General features: G+C 44.0%; 1 protein-coding gene across 6 annotated transcripts in view; it reads left to right on the top strand.

Moving 5' to 3' along the window:
• The window catches only part of NBEA (neurobeachin), an 838,139-nt gene that overhangs the window by 665,908 nt on the left and 149,692 nt on the right, over nt 1-22,539 (top strand). For all 6 annotated transcript variants that reach the window (XM_077298228.1, XM_077298226.1, XM_077298223.1 and 3 more), the window contains one exon: nt 13,585-13,697. In XM_077298228.1, coding sequence (XP_077154343.1) covers nt 13,585-13,697 — 113 coding nt within the window. The remainder of the gene's footprint in view (nt 1-13,584; nt 13,698-22,539) is intronic.

Genomic DNA, 22,539 nt, shown 5'->3' with positions numbered 1-22,539 from the left:
TTGAAAAGCCACCAATTCATATGCGGCTACTGTAAAAATCACACTAACATGTTAGAATAGATAGAATAAATATATATACACATAGAATAGGTGCATATGACACACACACACATCAGTCATTGACCAATACAATTAGTAGTGTGTGTTTGCAAATTAGGGGACATGTATGTAATTAATAAAAGGGGAAAAACTGGTGTGGGCTAAAAACATCTGCCCGAGAAATGGCGCATCTCTAAGATGCGCCAATTCCAGCGCTTGGCCCCTCTCTATTCCCACTTGCCCTGTAGCAGTGCCAAGTGGGGTAATCGTTGTGGGGTTGATGTCACCTTTATATTATAAAGTGACATCAAGCCAGCTTAGTAATGGAGAGGTGTCAATAAGACACCTATCCATTACTAATCCTATAGTTGTTACAGGTTTAAATAAAAACATAGCCAGAATAAATTATTTTAATGAAATAAAACACTAAACACAGTTTCCCATCTTTATTATTCAGCTAATTGATGCGATGCCCTCAATCTCCTGTAAAAAACATAAAATAATAAAGCAACAATATACCATACCTGTCCGGCGTTGTCCCACACCGTAATCCATATCTGGGGTATATACAGTTTGCAACCGGGGTGGTGCTAAGATGCGACCGCCCCGGCTGCAAACAACTGGTGAATGAATGAGATGCTGCCGGCACAGCATCAGTGACTAGCGGTGCCGTCACTGATGCTGCCCTCCTTGCCAGCCTGACCCGCGCTGAACTCTGGAGCATGGGAGAATGTACAGGCATTATTGTTTTTAGTGATTTATTTCATTAAAATAATTTATTCTGGCTGTGTTTTTATTTAAACCTGTAACAACTATAGGATTAGTAATGGATAGGTGTCTTATTGACACCTCTCCATTACTAAGCCGGCTTGATGTCACCTTACTATACAAAGGTGACATAAACCCCACAGCTATTACCCCACTTGCCACCGCTACAGGGCAAGTGGGAAGAGAGAGACTAAGTGCCAGAATTGGTGCATCTTAGAGATGCGCCATTTCTGGGGTGGCTGAGAGCTGGTGTTTGAAGCCAGGGAGGAGCCAAAATCCATGGCCTCTTCCTAGGCTATGAATATCAGCCCACAGGTGTCTGCATAGCCTTTTCTGGTTATTAATTATAGGGGGAACCCACATCATTTTTTGGGGGGTTTCCCTCCTATTTTAATAGGCAGTAAATATACAGCTGTGAGCTGATATTAATAGCCTAGGAAGCTCCATGGGTTATACCTCTTTCCCAGGCTATAAACATCGACCCCCAGTCGCTGGCTTTCCCTCTCTGGTTTGGAAAATTGCTGTATGTAAAAGCTCATGTTAAAATCGCATTGCATACAGATGTCATACGGATACTAAATGTGAGGAAATCGCCTCATCGCATTGCATACGTATTAAACACGGATGACTATACGGAGAACACACGTGAGATTCTCGGCCGTCAAAATCGGACCGATTATTTTATATGTTAAGTGTGACTCCAGCCTAAGTGTTATCATAGGATAAAACTTCCAGTTCTGTAGAAATAACATTTTTCTTTTTTGCAGCTATGTCATTATCCCAGACCTAGATACCATAGGTTCCACCATTCACATTAGGTGATTGTCACAGCTCACTTCCTACACCTGCCTGCACAGTGATCTCTGCACGGGTAACCGAGCCTGTGCACAAGACTGTCTCATGGTAATGCTGAATAATTCATGGCACACCCCCCCCCCCCCCCGCTGCTGGCACTCCCTATACACTACACCTCAATTACCAGAGACAGACATTGACTAATTTTTTTTCACAATACTTGATTTGGATTTGTTTTCTTTTTACTTTCTTTTTAGTGCACATCACCGCTGCAGCCAATCGCTGATCTCAGTAGCCTTGCTCATGTAAATGGCTTGAATTGGTGAGCTCAGTGATTGGCTGCAGTGGTGATAGCTATGGTCCTGAGTTCACCATTGGATCAGTGGTGGAGAGCAGTTGCTGGATCTGGTCATGTTTTTTTTTTAAAGTCGAAAGCTCCTTTAAAGCAAATAGCAGCAGATGTAAATGATTGGTTAATGCTGCAGTCGTGTCCTGACTAGAGATGTGCCACCTCCCTAGTGTTCGGGTTCGGTTCGTCGGGACTGTTCGTCGAACCCCATTGAAACCAATGGCAGGCAAACACAAACACATACAAACACATGGAAAACACATAGAAAACACCTTAAAAGGTGTCCAAAAGCTGACAAACTGCTAAGAAGACACAACAAACACATGGAAAAGTCACAACTACATCTAGTCATGTGAAAAGAAAAGAGGTGGAAGAGTAAAAGGAGGAGGAGACACAAATATAGGCATGTCATGCCCTTCTAAAATCAAGAAAGGCTGGAGTAAAAATCTAAACTCACTCTACCAACACCCAGACGTCTTGATAAAAAAAAAAAAAAATATCTTTAGGTAGAATGGCGGCGTGTCCATTCAGAACACTTTCCTTAGAAGACGTAGTGGTACCCCCGATGGGAGTTGTGCCAAAAAATGAACCCAATACATTCAGACTAATCAACCATTTGTCATATCCAAGGGGCAGGTCAGTAAACGACAACATCGACGCGGAACAAAGTACAGTACTATGTACTGTACCTCCTTTGACGAGGCAATCAGGCGGATCAAGAAGTTGGGAAGGGGCACCCTAATGGCCAAAACAGACATTGAGGGGGCGTTCCGGTTACTACCTGTCCCTCCAAATAGTGTCCTCCCATTGGGCTGCTTCTGTGAAGGAGTATACTACATAGAACACTGTTTTCCCATGGGGTGCTCCATATCCTGCTCACTATTTGAGGCATTTAGTTGCTTCCTCGAATGTGTTGTCATGGACGTTTGTAAGGCGGCACATATTATCCATTACCTCGACGACTTCTTATGCCTGGGCCCAAAAGATTCGCCACAGTGTGAAAACACGCAGTATTCCACCTGTGAGAAGGAGAGCTGGAGGGAGAGTGGACACCCCAGAGCCGAGGGGTTAGATTGAGAAAGAAAGAAGGCGGTGTAGCTTGCTTCATGGGTGGGGTACTCTGCTGAGTAGCAGAAATTGCTACTAGGCCCAAAAGGATTTCCTGGGCCAGATGCTGTTACAAAATAGTAGTTCGGTAAACAGGTGGTGTAGCTTGCTTCACGGGTGGGGTACGCTGCTGAGTAGCACTAAATTCTACTAGGCCCAAAAGGATTTTCAGGGCTAGATGCCGTTAAAAAATAGTACTTAGGTAAACAGGCGGTGTAGCTTGCTTCATGGGTGGGGTACGCTGCTGAGTAGCACTAAATTCTACTAGGCCCAAAAGGATTTCCAGGGCTAGATGCCGTAACAAAATAGTACTTAGGTAAACAGGTGGTGTAGCTTGCTTCATGGGTGGGTACGCTGCTGAGTAGCACCAAATTCTACTAGGCCCAAAACGATTTCCTGGGCCAGATGCCGTTAATAATAGTACTTAGGTAAACAGACGGTGGGTGACTGGGCTACTCTGCTGACTAGCAGACACTGAAACTTTGGAGCAGACCTCTGAATCCCAGGCCATAGTATGAGTAATTAACTCTGCAGACGAACCCACCCACCTGGAATTGACGATGGCAACGTCATGTAAAACTCAGCAAGGAGACTAAATCAAAGAGTCTCCATTTTTTCCAAAAATTCGGCCACAGACACCACTTAAGTGACATCAATTTCGCCAGAGTTTTTTAAAACGGTTGGTGAGGTGATTTTCAAAAATCATCAAGCTTTTATTCTCCCCAAGATGACACAGGGGTAGAAAAGTCCTTGCGGATCCAGGATTTGTTCATCTTGATGAACGTTAGCCTGTCTACATTGTCACTGGACAGCCGCGTGCGCTTACCTGTCAGCACACTACCAGCAACGCTGAACACACGTTCAGAGAGAACGCTGGCTACGGGGCACGACAAGATCTCCAAGGCGTAAGTGGCGAGCTCAGGCCATTTTTCAAGATTGGAAGCCCAAAATAAGCAAGGGTCCAGTTCCACAGTCATGGCATCGATGTTATCTTGGAGATACTCTTGTACCATCCTCTCTAGGATGGCTGTGCGTCAGACTTTTTGTCTCCTGTGGCCTTGCAAAGGATGGTCTAAAAAAATCTTGAAACGATTGGAAAAAATTGCTGTTACCACCAGATATGCTGTTACTGTTACGGTTAGAGTGATGACTCGCTAGTCCCACGGTTGGCAAGTTAGAACTCAGAGATTGACTACGTGCACCACTGGTGTTTTGTGGAAAAGCAGATGTTAGATTCTGTAACAGTCTCTGCTGATACTCCTGCATGCGTGAATCCCTTTCTATGGCAGGAATTATTTCGCCAAATTTGCTTTTGTACCGGGGATCTAAGAGTGTGGCAACCCAGTAGTCGGCATTACTTCGGATTCTGACAATCCGAGGGTCATGTTGCAGGTAGTGCAGCAAGAAGGCACTCATGTGTCTTGCGCATCCAGGAGGACCAAGTCCTTGTTGTCTTGGTGGTGGCGAGGTGAGAATCATGCTTCCTTCGTCTGCCCTCTCCCCCCAACCTCGCACAACAGAAATTTGATCAAGGTCTCCCTCATCTGATGAGTCTTCCATGCCCAGCGCCAGTTCATCCTCCACTTCTTCCTCGCCTCCTGCACCTTCCTCAACAGTTTGGCTGCTACCATGCGCCCTCAGTAATCCTTTTCCCCCAGCCTCCAATGCCAGCCGCCTTGGTGCTGCCAACCTTCTTGACCTTGGAGATATGATCCCTTCCACATACGACTCCTCCTGTTCCTCCTCCTCCTCCTCCTCTTGTTCCACCACCTGAATCCGGACACTGTGTAAGGTGTGCTCCAGCATGTAAATCACCAGAATGGTCATGCTGATAATGGCATCGTCAGCACTAAACATCTTCGTTGCTATTTCAAAAGTGCAGAAGGGTGCATAGGTCCCTGAGCTGAGACCACTCCTGCAGCTTGATTTGCCCCACCTCTTGATCTCGTTGGCCCAGGCTATACGTCAAAACATATTGCACCAGGGCTCGTCGGTGCTGCCACAGTCGCTGCAACATGTGCAGAGTTGAATTCCACAGTGTGGGCACATCACATTTCAGCCGGTGAACTGGAAGGCCCAAAGACTTCTGTAGAGATGCAAGTCGTCGAGCTGCGGGATGCGAATGGTGGAAGTGAACACACAGCGACCGTGCCCTCTGCAGAAGCCCATCTAGTCCGGGATAGTGGGATAAAAATTGCTGGACAACCAGGTTCAAAACGTGAGCCATACAAGGCACGTGTGTGACATTGCCCCGGCGAAGGGCCGCACCCAGGTTTGCAGCATTGTCGCACACAGCCTTCCCTGGCTGCAGGTTGAGTGGAGACAACTATTGATGGATCTCGGTCTCCAGAGCTGACCACAACTCCTCAGCTGTGTGACTCACATTTCCCAGACATTTCAATGTAAACACTGCCTGATACCGTTGAGCCCTGGTGACAGCATAGTGAGGAGGTGTGCAGGATTCCTTCTGCGCAGTTACAACGCGGGTGACATTACCAGACAGGCTTTGGGTTCAGGTGGAGGACCGAGAGGAGGTTGAGGAGGCAGAAGCAGTGGAGGAACTTCTAGATGCAGAGGATCGACGAGCAACTCGTTGGGACGGCAAGACTTGGACAGCAGCCCCTTCTCCTGATGTCGCCATAGTTTCCCAGTGCCCAGTCACCGACATGTAACGCCCCTGTCCATGTCTACTCGTCCAAGTGTCTGTGGTGAAATGCGCCCTGTCACACAGAGTTTCTCAAGGAAGCGGTGATGTTGTGTGCGACATGCCGGTGTAGCGCAAGCATAGCTTTCTTTGAGAAGTAGTGGCGACTGGGCATTTGGTACTGGGGCACTGCGACGGACATAAGGTCTCGAAAATCCTCTGTGTCCACCAGGCGGAAAGGCAGCATTTCTGTAGCCAACAGCTTGCAGATGGAGAAATTCAACCTCTTAGCTTTGTCATGGCTAGGAGGAAATGGTCTTTTACTTGTCCACATCTGAGGGCTGGCTGCCGTGCTTAGACGGGGTTGAGTAGGGTGTCTCCGGCAAACTGCTGGTCTGTGAGGAAGGTGCAGGCGGAGATGTTATGTTGCCTTGAGCAAAATGTGGTGTCGATATCGGAGAGCGCTCAACACCAGCAGGTGTTTCCACTTGCAAATGTCCTGACGACCTGCCAATCACTCTGGCTGTTGCGGGTAAAGAGGTGAAAGGTCTGCATCCAAATCCAAGTGCGACTGCTGTCCTCACAGTCACAGAGGATGAAGAGGACGCGGATGCACTTGATGGGGCAGACGGTGGTTGACCCGGCCCACTAGGCCGCATTGTAGCACAGTGAGCTTCCCACTGCAACTTATGCCTCATATCCATGTGACGGTTCATGCATGAAGTACTCAAGCTAGTGATTTTTTTGGCCTCTACTGAGATTTTGTTGACAAATCTTATAGACAACATGAGTTAGGTCATCCTTTGCGATGTCAAAAAATGCCCAGGCTATGCAAGGCTTAGAGCCCGTGCGACCTGAAGAGCCACCATGACTTCTGGTCTGAGGCACAGTTGGGGTTGAGGATGCAGTTGATGACGTGCTTCCAGTACTCCGTCTCTGTCCAGGAAAGCGCACCATTACCTCGTCGTCAGACTCGTCACTAGCATCCTCCTCCACCTCCTCTGCTGACCTCATGGACTGGCGGACTGGGGGTTGACAGTAAGTGGGGTCTACAACCTCGTCATCATCATCCTGTGTGTTCTCACACCCGTCATCCTCAGAGCCAACCTCTTCCTGCCCCGACCGAAAAGTCAAGTTTTCGTTCCAATCAGGTATCTCAGTCTCATCATCATTTTCCTCATTGTCTCCACCAACAGGAGTTACAGTTTGGAAACGAGGGTCTACATTATGCTCAGAACCTTCTTCATCTGGGCCTGGATCCGACTCACAAAGATTCTGGGCATCAGTGCAGATCATTTCCTCGTCTGGATTCACAGAAGCTCTGGAGCAGACCTCTGATTCCCAGGCTATAGTATGCGTAAACAGCTCTACATAACCCAGCACTCACCTTAGCGGTGAAGAAATATAAAGGATTTTATTCATCCCAATGTAAGCCAGACGTTTCCGTCCCTAACCGGGACCTTCATCAATGACATATGAAGGGGTGAAGCGTGATAATGGACGGCTGTGTTAGCCAGAAATATGGATAGAAGTGACTCAAAGGAGAACCAATTGGAATGAGGACTAAACCTGTGTCCTTATGACCGCGGCATCCACCGACATATGTGCTTCATATGTCATTGATGAAGGTCCCGGTCAGGGACCGAAACGTCTGGCTTACATTGGGATGAATAAAATCCTTTATATTTCTTCACTGCTAAGTTGAGTGCTGGGTTATGCTTTGATTATCATTATGGTTTGGGAACCTACCCAGGCACCACTAAGTTAGTTGTGCACACGCCGCTTTATCACTAAACAGCTCTACAGACTCAACCATGTGTGTTACCCCATGCTCAGATGGGCAGCTGGAGACTTGGGAGCTGTGAGGAAGCAAGTGCGATTGGGGTGACAACTCTGAGGACTGGAGTAGTTGTGATATTGAAGTTGACATGGAGGAGAGCCCACTTGAACGAGCACTTGATATCCGTTCAAGCACCTGCTGGCTTTGTGCCTCATCTGGAATTTTTGGCGATGCTTGTAGCGATGGTTGCAAGAAAGGGATCATATTAGATTGTCCACGAAAAGAAGTAGACATCTTACTTTGGCTGGAAGATGGTCTTTCTTCTGCAGATGTTACTGTTGCTTTACCACCTACCCCACGGACACAACCTTTTTTTTCCCTTTCCAACACGCCTATTCCCCATTCTACCAGCAGAAGGCCTTTTGCCACTCATTTTAGTGCTTAACTAATTGGCAACTCTGGCAACCGATGGATGAAAACCGAGCAGAACTGAGTGGCCCAACTGTGGTACTAGGCCCAAAACTATTAACTGGATTAGATGCAGTACAAATTGAGATACACAGGCGGTATAGTTTGTTTCACAGGCAGGCTACTCTGCTGACGTGCATACACTGCTACTAAGCCCCAAACCCCAAAACTATTAACTGGATTAGATGCAATAAAAATTGAGATACACAGGCAGTGTAGCTAGCTTCACAGGCGGGCTACTCAGATTATTATTATTATTATTATTATTTATTATTATAGCGCCATTTATTCCATGGCGCTTTACATGTGAGGAGGGGTATACATAATAAAAACAAGTACAATAATCTTAAACAATACAAGTCACAACTGGAACAGGAGGAGAGAGGACCCTGCCCGCGAGGGCTCACAATCTACAAGGGATGGGTGAGGATACAGTAGGTGAGGATAGAGCTGGTCGTGCAGCGGTTTGGTCGATTGGTGGTTACTGCAGGTTGTAGGCTTGTCGGAAGAGGTGGGTCTTCAGGTTCTTTTTGAAGGTTTCGATGGTAGGCGAGAGTCTGATATGTTGTGGTAGAGAGTTCCAGAGTAGGGGGGATGCACGAGGGAAATCTTGTATGCGATTGTGTGAAGAGGAGATAAGAGGGGAGTAGAGAAGGAGGTCTTGTGAGGATCGGAGGTTGCGTGCAGGAAAGTACCGGGAGACGAGGTCACAGATGTATGGAGGAGACAGGGTGTGGATGGCTTTGTATGTCATGGTTAGGCTTTTGTACTGGAGTCTCTGGGTAATGGGGAGCCAGTGAATGGATTGACAGAGGGGAGAGGCCGGGGAATAGCGGGGGGACAGGTGGATTAGTCGGGCAGCAGAGTTTAGAATAGATTGGAGGGGTGCGAGAGTGTTAGAGGGGAGGCCACAGAGCAGGAGGTTACAGTAGTCGAGGCGGGAGATGATGAGGGCATGGACTAGGGTTTTTGCAGATTCTTGGTTTAGGAATGTACGGATCCGTGAAATATTTTTGAGTTGGAGGCGGCAGGAAGTGGAAAGGGTTTGGATATGTGGTTTGAAGGAGAGATCAGTGTCAAGGATTACCCCAAGACAGGGGGCTTGTGGGACTGGGGAGAGTGGGCAGCCGTTTACTGTAATGGATAGGTTCGTTGGGGAGGTCGCGTGAGATGGGGGAAAGACGATGAATTCTGTTTTGTCCATGTTAAGTTTTAGAAATCTAGCGGAGAAGAAGGATGAAATAGCGGATAGACATTGAGGGATTCTGGCTAGAAGGGTGGTGATATCTGGTCCAGAGATGTAGATCTGTGTGTCATCAGCATAAAGGTGATACTGAAAGCCGTGAGATTCAATGAGCTGTCCCAGGCCAAAGGTGTAAATGGAGAAGAGCAGGGGCCCTAGAACTGAACCTTGCGGGACTCCGACAGATAGGGGGCGAGGTGAGGAGGTGGTGTGTGAGTGGGAGACGCTGAATGTCCGGTCTGTTAGGTATGATGAGATCCAGGATAGGGCCAAGTCTGTGATGCCAAGGGATGAGAGGGTCTGCAGCAACAGGGAATGGTTCACTGTGTCAAAGGCAGAGGACAGGTCCAGGAGGAGGAGGATAGAGTAGTGCGCTTGCTCTTGGCGGTTAATAGGTCATTGGTGACCTTAGTTAGGGCAGTTTCAGTGGAATGGTGTGACCGGAAGCCAGATTGAAAGCGGTCAAAGAGGGAGCAGGAAGATAGATGGGAGGACAGTTCAAGATGGACGTGTTCCTGCTCTCACTGAATGGCGGCACTCAGTCAGAGCAGGAAGCAGACGGCAAGGGACCTGACGGACATCAGATGGTGAGTATGTACTGTTTTTTTTTTTTTTACATTTACGCTGGTAACCAGGGTAAACATCGGGTTACTAAGCGCGGCCCTGCGCTTAGTAACCCGATGTTTACCCTGGTTACCCGGGTGCTGCAGGGGGACTTCGGCATCGTTGAAGACAGTTTCAACGATGCCGAAGTCGTTCCCCTGATCGTTGGTCGCTGGAGAGAGCTGTCTGTGTGACAGCTCCCCAGCGACCACACAACGACTTACCAACGATCACGGCCAGGTCGTATCGCTGGTCGTGATCGTTGGTAAATCGCTATGTGAGACGGGGCCTTAACACTTGCACAGCACTGGCTCAGACCTGCCTGGCAAACAGTGCTATGAACTGCTGTAACCTACCCTGAAAAGGGCTGATATAACAACTAGTCCCAACTCCCGACTCCCTAAACCTATCTCTCAGAAATTTGCTGGCAAAAAAAGACTCTTTGACTGTATAGCGCCCACAGCAGCAGCGGTGCCATCTAACACTAAGCTGCAGCAGTGAGGAAATGGTGGTGACGGGGCAAATGGCTGGTTCTTATAGGGCAAGGACATGTGGCATACACAGCCAATGACCCATGCCCTTGCTTGTGTGCATTACATGCACATTGCGCTGTGTGTGCGCACTGCTGATAGGCTGAGAGACTGCACCGCCCCTCTGTAAATGCGGGAAAGGAAAAAAAAAAAGGAGATCGGCGTTATTTCAGCACAGATCTATCCCCCGACGCCCCCGCCCACTATACACTGAAACAGTCCATTACCAATGATAAACTGTTTTAATGTGCAAATCAAGCTGGGGTTTTGGTGAACGAACACAGAGACTCGAACAGCCGAATTTTATGCAAATTGTTTGGGTTCGTCGAACGACTCGAACACCGCCCAAAACAGCTCGAATTTGAAATTGGCGAACAGTTCGACTTGCACACCGCTCATCTCTATTCCTGACTACACCGTAAAGCTGCGACCCTGAATTATTAATTATATTGTGAGTGTAGATAAACCCCCTTTGTAATTTTCTGCATTTTTGTACTTTGTGATGTGCAAACCTTTGCTAACTAATTATGTACCGGTATATATTTAGCTACAGTCTGTTTTGAGCTTATTATTGTCATGTAATTAGATGTAACTCGAACCTCTGGCTTCTAAAAAAAAAAAAAAAAAAAAATCATTAAAAATTCTTTCCTAATGACCTAGAGATGACAAAATGTCTATAAAGTGTGAAAACGCAGACAAGCATAGGAACATCGCTAGCAGAGTGTTAATCCAGATGCTGGAATCATCTAATTAAACAATATTTTGCTGTCATTAACATTATCACCAAGGAATTGCCGCTGTAATTTTTTTGTCAGCTCTCCCCCAGATATTTCACCTTTTTAAAACTCAACCACTAAATTAAACATTTTAATTAAGAAAAAAAAGTTGTTTTGTTTTTTTATGATGCTCACTATCATCCTTTTGTCTGAATTAACCATTGAGGATCTCTGTAGAACGGTACTTGGGCAGCTCTACCATGACATGAGAAATATTAATTTTTCTAGATTTGCATATGTATTAAAGCGAGAAGGGATATTGTTACCTGGTACAAATGGTCTAAACGGTTAGGGCTTATCAGTGTTTTTCACGTATGACGTTCATACCTATTATAATCTACGGGGATGTTTTGTAGACTGAGTGGTCGAAAAACATGAACGCATCTAATTTTTATCACAAGTCAAGCTCGCAAATGCAAGTCTACGGGTCCGTGAAAAAATCGGACAGTACTTAGATACCATTTGTGTGCGGCCCATTTTTCACTGTCAGGAGAAGCTTGAGAAACCTCCATTATTGTTTTTGTATATGAGAAAACCTGATGAAACTCTGACCAAATATTGATGACACTGTTTACACTAGTGTTTTTTTTGTTTGTTTTTTTTAAATCAAGGCCATGATGTTTTTGCTCCGGTGGATCCAAAGTGACACTGGTGAAACCAATTTACTCAGCTATTTCTGACTTAAAAAAAAAATAGCATAAGACACCATAGACTCCTTCGTGTCTTAGGCACCGTAATGGGGTCCGCTGTGGCTCAAGAGTGCACTAAATACTGAAAATATCTGTCTAAAAAGTATTCATTAAAAATCTGTGTGCAGTAAAAAGCTGTGTTCACATTGCTGCGATTTTTTTGTTACAATTTTCATAAAACCTCCGGAAAATACAAGTTTATATAACTGCAGCTAGTCTGCAAATTGGCTCTCCTCCAAGAGCGTGAAGGCTAGTTATCTATTGCCACCTACTGGCGTTAACCACCCTATAAGTTAATATCAATCTGTAACAAGACTTGGATCATGTCAAGATATTTGGCCAATCCAGAATGTTGTTCACAAGTACGAGACCCCCATCTGCAGACACTTGTTTCAGGTTTCTTGCTCCTTGTAAGTGCAGAGGTGGACACTGGTTGAGTGGCCTTTGACAGATGTTCAGGGGGTACTGTTTTCTTTGTGGAAACCTACCAATCCTTTATATGTCACGTTTTCGCCGAGTTTTTCACACATTTTTGCTGTGGAAAAACTGCAGCATTTAACTATACCAGCAAAGTGAGGGAGATTTCTGAAATCTCATGCATACGTTACTTATTCTTTACTTCCAGATTCGAACTTTTAAAATCTGGAGCATATCAATTCTTTTAGTGGTTTTAATACATTTTTCACCCATACTAATAAATGGGGCGGGATGCATTTGGAGTAATCAAAATCTTTAATCTGTGCCAAACGGGTTTCGCTATTCTGCAATCGAATATCACAGATTCAACCAATGTGCTCTTAAACCAGTACCTAAAATACCTAGGCAGTAGGCACTTTCCCTTTAGGGATGACCCCTGCACTAGAGACATTTATTTCTACAAATGTGCACTTTATAGGAAAAACACTTGCGGTATATATATATTTTTTGTTGTTGTTATGGAAGCAGTTGTATTTTGTTGCTTTCGATGAACCCGTAAGAGAACAAGGAGCGCTCTGTTCTCAGGTCTGGTAAACCAACAATCATTAAAACCTAGAGGGAAACAGTCCTATGACAGCACTGTAAATCTGCTCTCAGCCTGGGAATTGATAACCTAGGTTATTTTTGTCGGGTTGAGCAGGGATAGATTTTCAATTTAGTTTGTAGCCAGGGAACACCAAAAGCAGATCATTAAACATGGGTGTTATGTGACTCCGTGAAAGCAATACCAGCTTTCCCAGCGCACTGGGGGGCCATTCAACGCCATTTGCTTCTACACACCCTTCAGCACATAAAATACATATGTATGTATCCAAAATATTCAGCTTAGTTCATCATTAGGTTTAGCTCTTGTTAATATTATAGAGCGTTACATTTTTTTAGGTGGGGAGCTGGGGGTAGGGAAGGAGAATTTTCTACAAACTTATCTTTGTCAGTGGATATATACTTTTATTCCCGCAGTTTTCATAGCAGCCATTTTTTCCCTTGTTATCAGTATACAGTTGCCATATGGTTGCCTATGCACATAGACATCGCAGTTTCCATCCCTCTTTCATATACTTTCTTGCAGTCAGACGGCTGTTTTACTCGCGCGTGATTGACACTTTTTTAATAAAATGTGCATACAGTGTAGATAAACATGTGGTGTGTGCACGTGTGTTATATATAATCTCATTGTATGTATAATATGTGATAAGCATGCCATTATGGAAGGCTTTTGTGGGGCACAATATTAAATGTCACTATGTGCTTTAGAGTCTCTTGGTCATGATGGCGAAACGGTCTTTCTGCTTATTAACACTACATTTTTCTAACAGGGAGAACATATAATGACTTGAATCAGTATCCTGTATTTCCATGGGTGTTAACAAATTATGAATCCGAGGAGCTGGATTTAACCTTACCAGGAAACTTCAGGGATCTTTCGAAGGTAATTCAAATTTTTGTAAAATTTTCTAAAGACTGTCAGTCAAGATGCAGACGTTTTTGTGCCGACATGTACATGTGCATTATGTTCTCTAAGAGCAAAGCATTTGATAGTTTAGGGTTCTCTACACTTTCGTGTGATTTTAGTAATGTGTTAAAGGTTATCAGATAAAATATTTATGCGGTTTAGACTTGCACACTTTTTTATATATACACAAAATTATATAAATATATCATATTTTCACCACTGTGGAAAATACACACACACACACAGTGGGGAAAATATAGAGGTCTGTATTTTTTATCGTAGGCACACTTCAACTGTGAGAGACACTCTTTAGAAAAAAAATCATTAAATCACATTGTATGATTTTTACATAATTAATTTGCATTTTATTGCATGGAATAAGTATTTGATACAATAGAAAAACAGAACTTAATATTTGGTGCAGAAACCTTTGTTTGCAATTATAGAGGTCAGATGTTTCCTGTAGTTCTTGACCAAGGTTTCACACATGGCAGCAGGGATTTTGGCCCACTTTTCCATGCAGATCTTCAACAGATCTTTCAGGTTTTGGGGCTGCCGCTGGGCAACATTGAGTTTCAGCTCCCTCCAAGGATTTTCTATTGGGTTCAGGACTGGATACTGGCCAGGCAACTCTAGGACCTTGAAATGCTTTTTACGAAGCCACTCCTTAGTTGTCCTGGCTGTGTGTTTTGAGTCATTATCATGCTGGAAGACCCAAACACAATCCATCTTCAATACTCTTACTGAAGGAAGGATGTTGTTGCCAAAATCTCGCGATACGTGATCCATTCTCCATTCAATACAGTGCAGGCATCCTGTCCTCTTTGCAGGAAAGCACCCCTAAAGTATGATGTTTCCCCCCACCATGCTTCACGGTTGGGACGATGTTCTTGGGGTTGTACTCCTCCGTAGATACCAAAAAGTTCTATTTTGGTCTCATCTGACCGCCTGACCTTTTCCCATGCTCCCTCTCATTTATCCAGATGGTCATTGACGAACTTCAAATGGGCCTGGATATGTACTAGTGTGAGCAGGGGGACCTGCAGCATTTTAATCCATGACGTCCTAGTGTGTTACTAACGGTAATGTTTGAGACTGTGGTCCCAGCTCTCTTCAGGTCATTGACCAGGTCCTCCCGTATAGTTCTGGGCTGATTCCTGTCCTTTCTCAGAATCATCTTTACCCCTTGAGGCGAGATCTTGCATGAAGCCCCACACCAAAGAAGATTGACAGTCATCTTGTGTTTCTTCCATTTTCTAATATTTGTGCCAACAGTTTGGTGTGGGGCTTCATGCAAGATCTCGCCTCAAGGGGTAAAGATGATTCTGAGAAAGGACAGGAATCAGCCCAGAACTATACGGGAGGACCTGGTCAATGACCTGAAGAGAGCTGGGACCACAGTCTCAAACATTACCGTTAGTAACACACTAGGACGTCATGGATTAAAATGCTGCAGGTCCCCCTGCTCACACTAGTACATATCCAGGCCCATTTGAAGTTCGTCAATGACCATCTGGATAAATGAGAGGGAGCATGGGAAAAGGTCAGGCGGTCAGATGAGACCAAAATAGAACTTTTTGGTATCTACGGAGGAGTACAACCCCAAGAACATCGTCCCAACCGTGAAGCATGGTGGGGGGAAACATCATACTTTAGGGGTGCTTTCCTGCAAAGAGGACAGGATGCCTGCACTGTATTGAATGGAGAATGGATCACGTATCGCGAGATTTTGGCAACAACATCCTTCCTTCAGTAAGAGTATTGAAGATGGATTGTGTTTGGGTCTTCCAGCATGATAATGACTCAAAACACACAGCCAGGACAACTAAGGAGTGGCTTCGTAAAAAGCATTTCAAGGTCCTAGAGTTCTCACCAGGCTGCTTGCCTATTGTCCAGTACCTCATCCCAGTCTTGTGCTGGTCTACAAGTTTGTCCCTAGTTTCCTTAGACAGTTCTTTGGTCTTGGCCATGGTGGAGAGGTTGGAGTCTGATTGATTGTGTGAACAGGTGTCTTTTATACAGGTGACAAGTTCTAACAGGTGCAATTAATACAGGTAGGGTAGGTGATCAAATACTTATTTCATGCAATAAAATGCAACTTAATTATTTAAAAATCATACAGTGTGATTTTCTGTTTTTTATCTTTAGATTCTGTCTCTCACAGTTGAAATGTACCTACAATAAAAATTACAGACCTCTCCATTCTTTGTAGGTGGGAAAACAAAATCGGCAGTGTATCACATATTTTTTTTTTCCACTGTATATAAATGTGTTTGTATTCCGGTTAAAGGAAATTGTCAGTAGAATAACACTCCTAAGCCGTCTATATGTATATAGGTCATAGAAAGTTGAATAAAATGATAACTTGATATGTCTGATCTGATCTTTTATTCTAGAAAATTTCACACTGTTCTTACTATGTCATTGAGCATTAAAGATCTGTGGGCCGGGCATAGATCTCGCAGGGAATCTGCCTACAGAGCTCATTTTAAGTGAAAATAGGCATCACCAGTGTGTGAAGACTGCCAGTCTGCTCTCCTGATATACAGGTCACACAGTGGTAACACCTCCTTTCATTTAGAATTAGCTCTGGATGCAGATTCTCAATTGAAATTTTTGTCGAGCCCATAGGCGTGAACATCTCACTTACATATAAGAAAAACGTGTATTTCTCTGGAATAAGACCTTCATTGCAGAGATATTCCCAAGCACAGTTGACCTTTAGCCATAAATTATCAAGTTGTATCATAAAAGAGAAGTCCTCTCGATGATGCTTAATAGTTTTTGGGGAGCTAGAGGGATTGCTGGTACAGATTTTGATGCCCAGAATGTTCAATATTCATTTTTACATAACAATTTTCTTCAATTTTCTGGGGTGTTGAGTATATGCCTGATGAATTTGCCAAAAATAAATTGCCTTCAGAAGTATAAATTCCAATACACAAAGTAAAAAGAAACCGATATATTTGATGCAATATTATGGCTTTGTACAACTTGGACAATTAATATGACCATGTGAGTCAAGTTAAAGTTTGATATAGCTGTACAATAAGTATTGGAAAAAACTAAAATATAGGATAAAACAGGGGTGTCAAACTGCATTCCTCAAGGGCCGCAAACAGGTCATGTTTTCAGGATTTCCTTAGCATTGAACAAGGTGCTGTAATCATTATGTGTGTAGGTGATTAAATTATCACCTGTGCAATACAAGGAAATCCAGAAAACATGACCTGTTTGCGGCCCTTGAGGAATGCAATTTGACACCCCTGGGATAAAAGACAAAGGCTGATGACATTTCTTAAAATTAAAGTGAACTTGTCACATAGTTATTCTCTAATTAATGCTATGGAAGATACAGAAAAAGTTAAACCACATGTCTATCAGACAGCACCCTTGTGTTTCGGTTTGGCTTGTTGCGACAGCCATAAGTCATAAAACTGAGTGAGAACCATTGTATACACCTAGCTGAATGCTATATAATATAAAGAAGTGCGGAGGAGACAGATCATTGATTTTTAAACATATTTTTTAATAAATATAATCCCTACCTCTACCTAAAGCCATTGATCCAGAAGAAGGCAAAAAACCTGGACACATTCGGCGAATTTGTGCCACAGGGAAAAAATTCCTTCTTGACCCCGAGAAAAGGCGATCAGTTCAAGAACCCTGGACCAAGACTATGCAACAACTAACTAACCAATAGTGATGAGCGATCGTGCTCGGATAAGGCGTTATCCGAGCATGCTCGTGTTCTAACCAGAGTATCTTCAGCGTACTCAAAAATATGTTCAAGTCTCTGCACCTGGATGTCTCGCAGCTCTTCGACAGCCATAACACATGCAGGGATTACCTATTAGACAACCCCTGCATGTGTTGTGAATGTCGTACAGCCACGAGAGATGCAGGCGCCCCAGGGACTTGAACATATTTTTCAAGCACGACGAAGACACTCTGTTAGCACACGAGCGATAACACCTTATCAGAGCATGTTCGCTTATCACTACTAACTAAGGCTTCTTTCACACTTGCGTCGGTACGCGGCCGTCGCTAAGCGTCGGCGCGACGTACCGACGGACGTTGTGAAAATTCGGCACAACGTGGGCAGCGGATGCAGTTATTCAACGCATCCGCTGTCCATTCTAAAGTCCCGGGGAGGAGGGGGCGGAGTTCCGGCCGCGCATGCGCAGTAAGAAATGCAGGATCCGACGTACGAAAAAATGTTCCCTTGAATGTTTTTTCGTGATGACGGTCCGCCAAAACACGACGCATCCAGTGCACAACGGACGTGACATATGGCCATACGTCACTATCCATCAGCAATACAAGTCTATGGGAAAAAAACGCATCCTGCGGGCACATTTGCAGGATGCGTTTTTTTTTCCCAAAACGACGCATTGCGACGGAGGCCAAACGACGCAAGTGTGAAAGAAGCCTAACTGATATATATGTATAGCAGTGACATTCAATGTGGTCACTGCGTTCCTGATTCCAGATCTTCTCTACTATGTCCTGATATCACGCCGCACATCTCCTTCACCAATGGGACTTAGCAGCTCCATGATCATCTCCACTGTAAAAGAGAACAATATGTGAGAACCTATAATGTGTAACAATGCCCCATATCCTAATTTTACAGATTATAATTACATAGTACCGTCATGCCTTTTAACATTCCAAGATTTAATGGTTGCCATTAATTAAAAATGTTGTAATTTGCTCTAATTCTTCAGTGTTATCACTTCAGCTCCACCACTCCGATATTTAGAAAATTCTATAACTAAGGCTTCTTTCACACTAGCGTCGGGCCGAGGTCCCCGACGCTAGCGTTGTCCCCGCCGCACAACGGGGGCAGCGGATGCATTTTTCCTGCGCATCCGCTGCCCCATTGTGAGGTGCGGGGAAGTGCGTGGAGGTGGGGGCGGAGTTCCGACCGCGCATGCGCGGTCGGCAAAAGCGGACCGTCGGGAGCAAAAAACGTTACATGTAACGTTTTTTGCTCCCGACGGTCCGCAACAGCACGGCACAACCGTCGCAGGACGGTTGCGACGTGTGTCATTGCATCGCAAATGCGTCGCTAATGTTAGTCAATGCTGAAAAAACGCATCCTGCAAGCACTTTTGCAGGATGCGTTTTTTCGGCAAAACGACGCATTTGCGACGTAATGCAGTTAACGCTAGTGTGAAAGTAGCCTTAATTATAAATCTAAGGGAAAGTTACACCAGTGCAACTTTACAATGTTGGATAAGATTAATGTGTCAAATTTTGCAAGTCATGGCAAAAAAAATGTTTTTACGCAAATTCACATTTGCGAATGTTAAAAATGTTTGCAACATAAATTTATTCTATGCCTTTTTACCTGTCTAGAATATGTGGCTTCTATGGAGAAATACAATCATAAATATTTTGCACTTCTTGGCAAAAGGTTAACCGTACGCCGTTTTTGCATGATTTTTAACTTTTGGCTAAGTTACATAAGAATAGTGTTTATAAATGGTGTAAAACACTGAAATCTGGTGTAGTTTTTTATTATGACAAGGAAATGTTGGGATTTTCTAAACAATTTAGCTCAATCACAATTTAATTTCATCCCCAAATTGTGTATACAAAACCCTTTCCCACATGGTGAAATAATTGTTGGGGTTTTTTTGCCAGCAAAATCTGAAAATTAGTGACAAAGCCCCCAACAACAATCTATTCCAGCCGCAGATAAAACTTAGAGTGTCAGCGAATGAACTACCCACTATGGTGTGTACATCCCAGGTGCTGATCTATCTGATTGCACCAGGGATGTCCCCATGTTTGCTGTACGGAACTCTATGTCCAACATTCCACCTTGTGACCTCACGTAGAACCTTCATCACCCAAGTCTGGAGATTCTAACATCAAAGAGTGGAGAAATATACAACCATAATCCATAGACTTGGAGGGAAGATGTCCATGTTGGGGCAAGGTACATTAATTGCAAAACCCACTAAAGTTTCTCATTTACCTGTATCCTTGATCCTGGATCCTCTTTGTTTTCATCTCTTGAAATGAGAAGCTCGATCCTGGATTCCCTGCTCTCCTCGTCTTCACTTCCTGAAATGAGAATTTGTGTCCTCGATCCGCCGCTCTCCTCGTCTTCACCTCCTGAAATGAGAATATCTATCCTCGATCTTGGGTCCTCCGCTGTCCTCGTCTTCTCCTACTGAAATGAGAATATCTATCCTCGATCTTGGGTCCTCCGCTGTCCTCGTCTTCACCTCCTGAAATGAGAATATCTATCCTCGATCCTGGGTCCTCCGCTGTCCTCGTCTTCTCCTCCTGAAATGAGAATATCTATCCTCGATCTTGGGTCCTCCGCTGTCCTCGTCTTCACCTCCTGAAATGAGAATATCTATCCTCGATCTTGGGTCCTCCGCTGTCCTCGTCTTCACCTCCTGAAATGAGAATATCTATCCTCGATCTTGGGTCCTTCGCTGTCCTCGTCTTCTCCTCCTGAAATGAGAATATCTATCCTCGATCTTGGGTCCTCCGCTGTCCTCGTCTTCTCCTCCTGAAATGAGGATATCTATCCTCGATCTTGGGTCCTCCGCTCTCCTCATCTTCTCCTCCTGAAATGAGAATATATATCCTCGACCTTGGGTCCTCCGCTGTCCTCGTCTTCACCTCCTGAAATGAGAATATCTATCCTCGATCTTGGGTCCTCCGCTGTCCTCGTCTTCTCCTCCTGAAATGAGAATATCTATCCTCGATCTTGGGTCCTCCGCTCTCCTCATCTTCTCCTCCTGAAATGAGAATATATATCCTCGATCTTGGGTCCTCCGCTCTCCTCATCTTCTCCTCCTGAAATGAGAATATATATCCTCGATCTTGGGTCCTCCGCTGTCCTCGTCTTCACCTCCTGAAATGAGAATATCTACCCTCGATCTTGGGTCCTCCGCTGTCCTCGTCTTCACCTCCTGAAATGAGAATATCTATCCTCGATCTTGGCTCCTCCGCTGTCCTCGTCTTCTCCTCCTGAAATGAGAATATCTATCCTCGATCTTGGGTCCTCCGCTGTCCTCGTCTTCTCCTCCTGAAATGAGAATATCTATCCTCGATCTTGAGTCCTCCGCTCTCCTCGTCTTCTCCTGAAATGAGAATATATATCCTCGATCTTGGGTCCTCCGCTGTCCTCGTCTTCACCTCCTGAAATGAGAATATCTATCCTCGATCTTGGGTCCTCCGCTGTCCTCGTCTTCTCCTCCTGAAATGAGAATATCTATCCTCGATCTTGGGTCCTCCGCTCTCCTCATCTTCTCCTCCTGAAATGAGAATATATATCCTCGATCTTGGGTCCTCCGCTCTCCTCGTCTTCACCTCCTGAAATGAGATCCTGGGTCTTCTGCTCTTCTTGTCTTCACCTTCTGAAGTGAGCATTTGCCCCCTGAACACTTGTTTACATAGACCACAGTCATTGTGACATCACGCTGTTGGGTAACAATGGCTGCCTGTATCAGATGATGTCACAGAAATGACCATGAGTTGATGTCTCCTGGTTAATAACAGGTAGTTATAATATGGCAGAGCACATTGGTTCGTATGAAAGGTGTGAGGAGCAGAGAGATTCAGGGAAATGTTTCCAATAATCATAAGCGGAATGCACATAACTGTGTCTAACAAATTTGAAAATTACAGCTTGTCATTCTAAACTCATTGACCACATTTTCCTGCCCTTTACAGCAGTTCAGTTACTGTAGCAACTGAGGCTTTATTTCTAAAACTATTAGCATAAATGTAACGAGTACCCAAATACCAAACATGTATAGTTTACTTTTTAAGTGGTGAAAAGAAATTCCAAAAATTGTATGAAAACATTTTTTACTTTTGTTGCCATTTTCCTAGACCCATAATGTTCTGATTTTGGGGGATATGGGGCTGGTGGGGGCTTATCTTTTTGCAGTCGTTGGGCTTAGGGGCTTTGTTTGTTTTTTTTGTGATCGTTTTTTTTAATTATACCATTTTGGGGTAGATACAATGTTTTGACCATCTCTAATTGCATTTTATTGTAATGTTGCAATGGCCAAAAAACATAACTCTGGCTTTCCGATTTTTTTTCTTGTTATACAGTTTACCAATTGGATTAATCTATATTTTTATAAATTGGACATTGCAGAACTCAGTGATACCAAATATTTTTATTTTTATTTTATTTTCAATTGGGCATAAAGGGGTTGATTTCAATTTTTCTGATTTTTCTTCTTTTCATATTTTTAAAATCTTTTGTTTCACTTTTAGTTTATTTAACCCCTTAGTGACGGAGCCAAATTTTTGAAATCTGACCAGTGTCACTTTATGTGGTAATAACTCTGCAACGCTTCAACAAATCCCAGTAATTTTGAGACTGTTTTTTCGTGACACATTATACTTTATGATAATGGTAAATTTAGGTCAATATATTTTGTGTTTATTTATAAAAAATATCAAACATTTGAGAAAAATGTTAAAAAATTAGCAATTTTCAAAATTTGAATGATTATCCCTTTAATCCAGATGGTCAGACCACAGCAAACCATTAATAAATAACAATTCCCACATGTCTGCTTTACATCAGCACCATTTGTAAAATGTTCTTTTATTTTGTTAGCATTTTAGGAAGTTTAAAAATGTAGCAGCAATTTTTCATTTTTTCAAGGAAATTTACGAAATTTATTTTTTTAGGGACTTATCCATGTTTTAAGTGACTTTAGGGGTCCCATATATTGGGAAACCCCAAAACGTGATACCATTTTAAAAACAGCACCCCCTGACATATCGAAAACTGCTGTCAGGTAGTTTATTAACCCTTCAGGTGCTT

This window comes from Ranitomeya variabilis, chromosome 3, assembly GCF_051348905.1.
Source record: "Ranitomeya variabilis isolate aRanVar5 chromosome 3, aRanVar5.hap1, whole genome shotgun sequence".
Classification (NCBI taxonomy): domain Eukaryota; kingdom Metazoa; phylum Chordata; class Amphibia; order Anura; family Dendrobatidae; genus Ranitomeya; species Ranitomeya variabilis.
The sequence above is the reverse complement of the archived record's forward strand: the minus strand, read 5'-3'. Positions and strand labels throughout refer to the sequence as shown.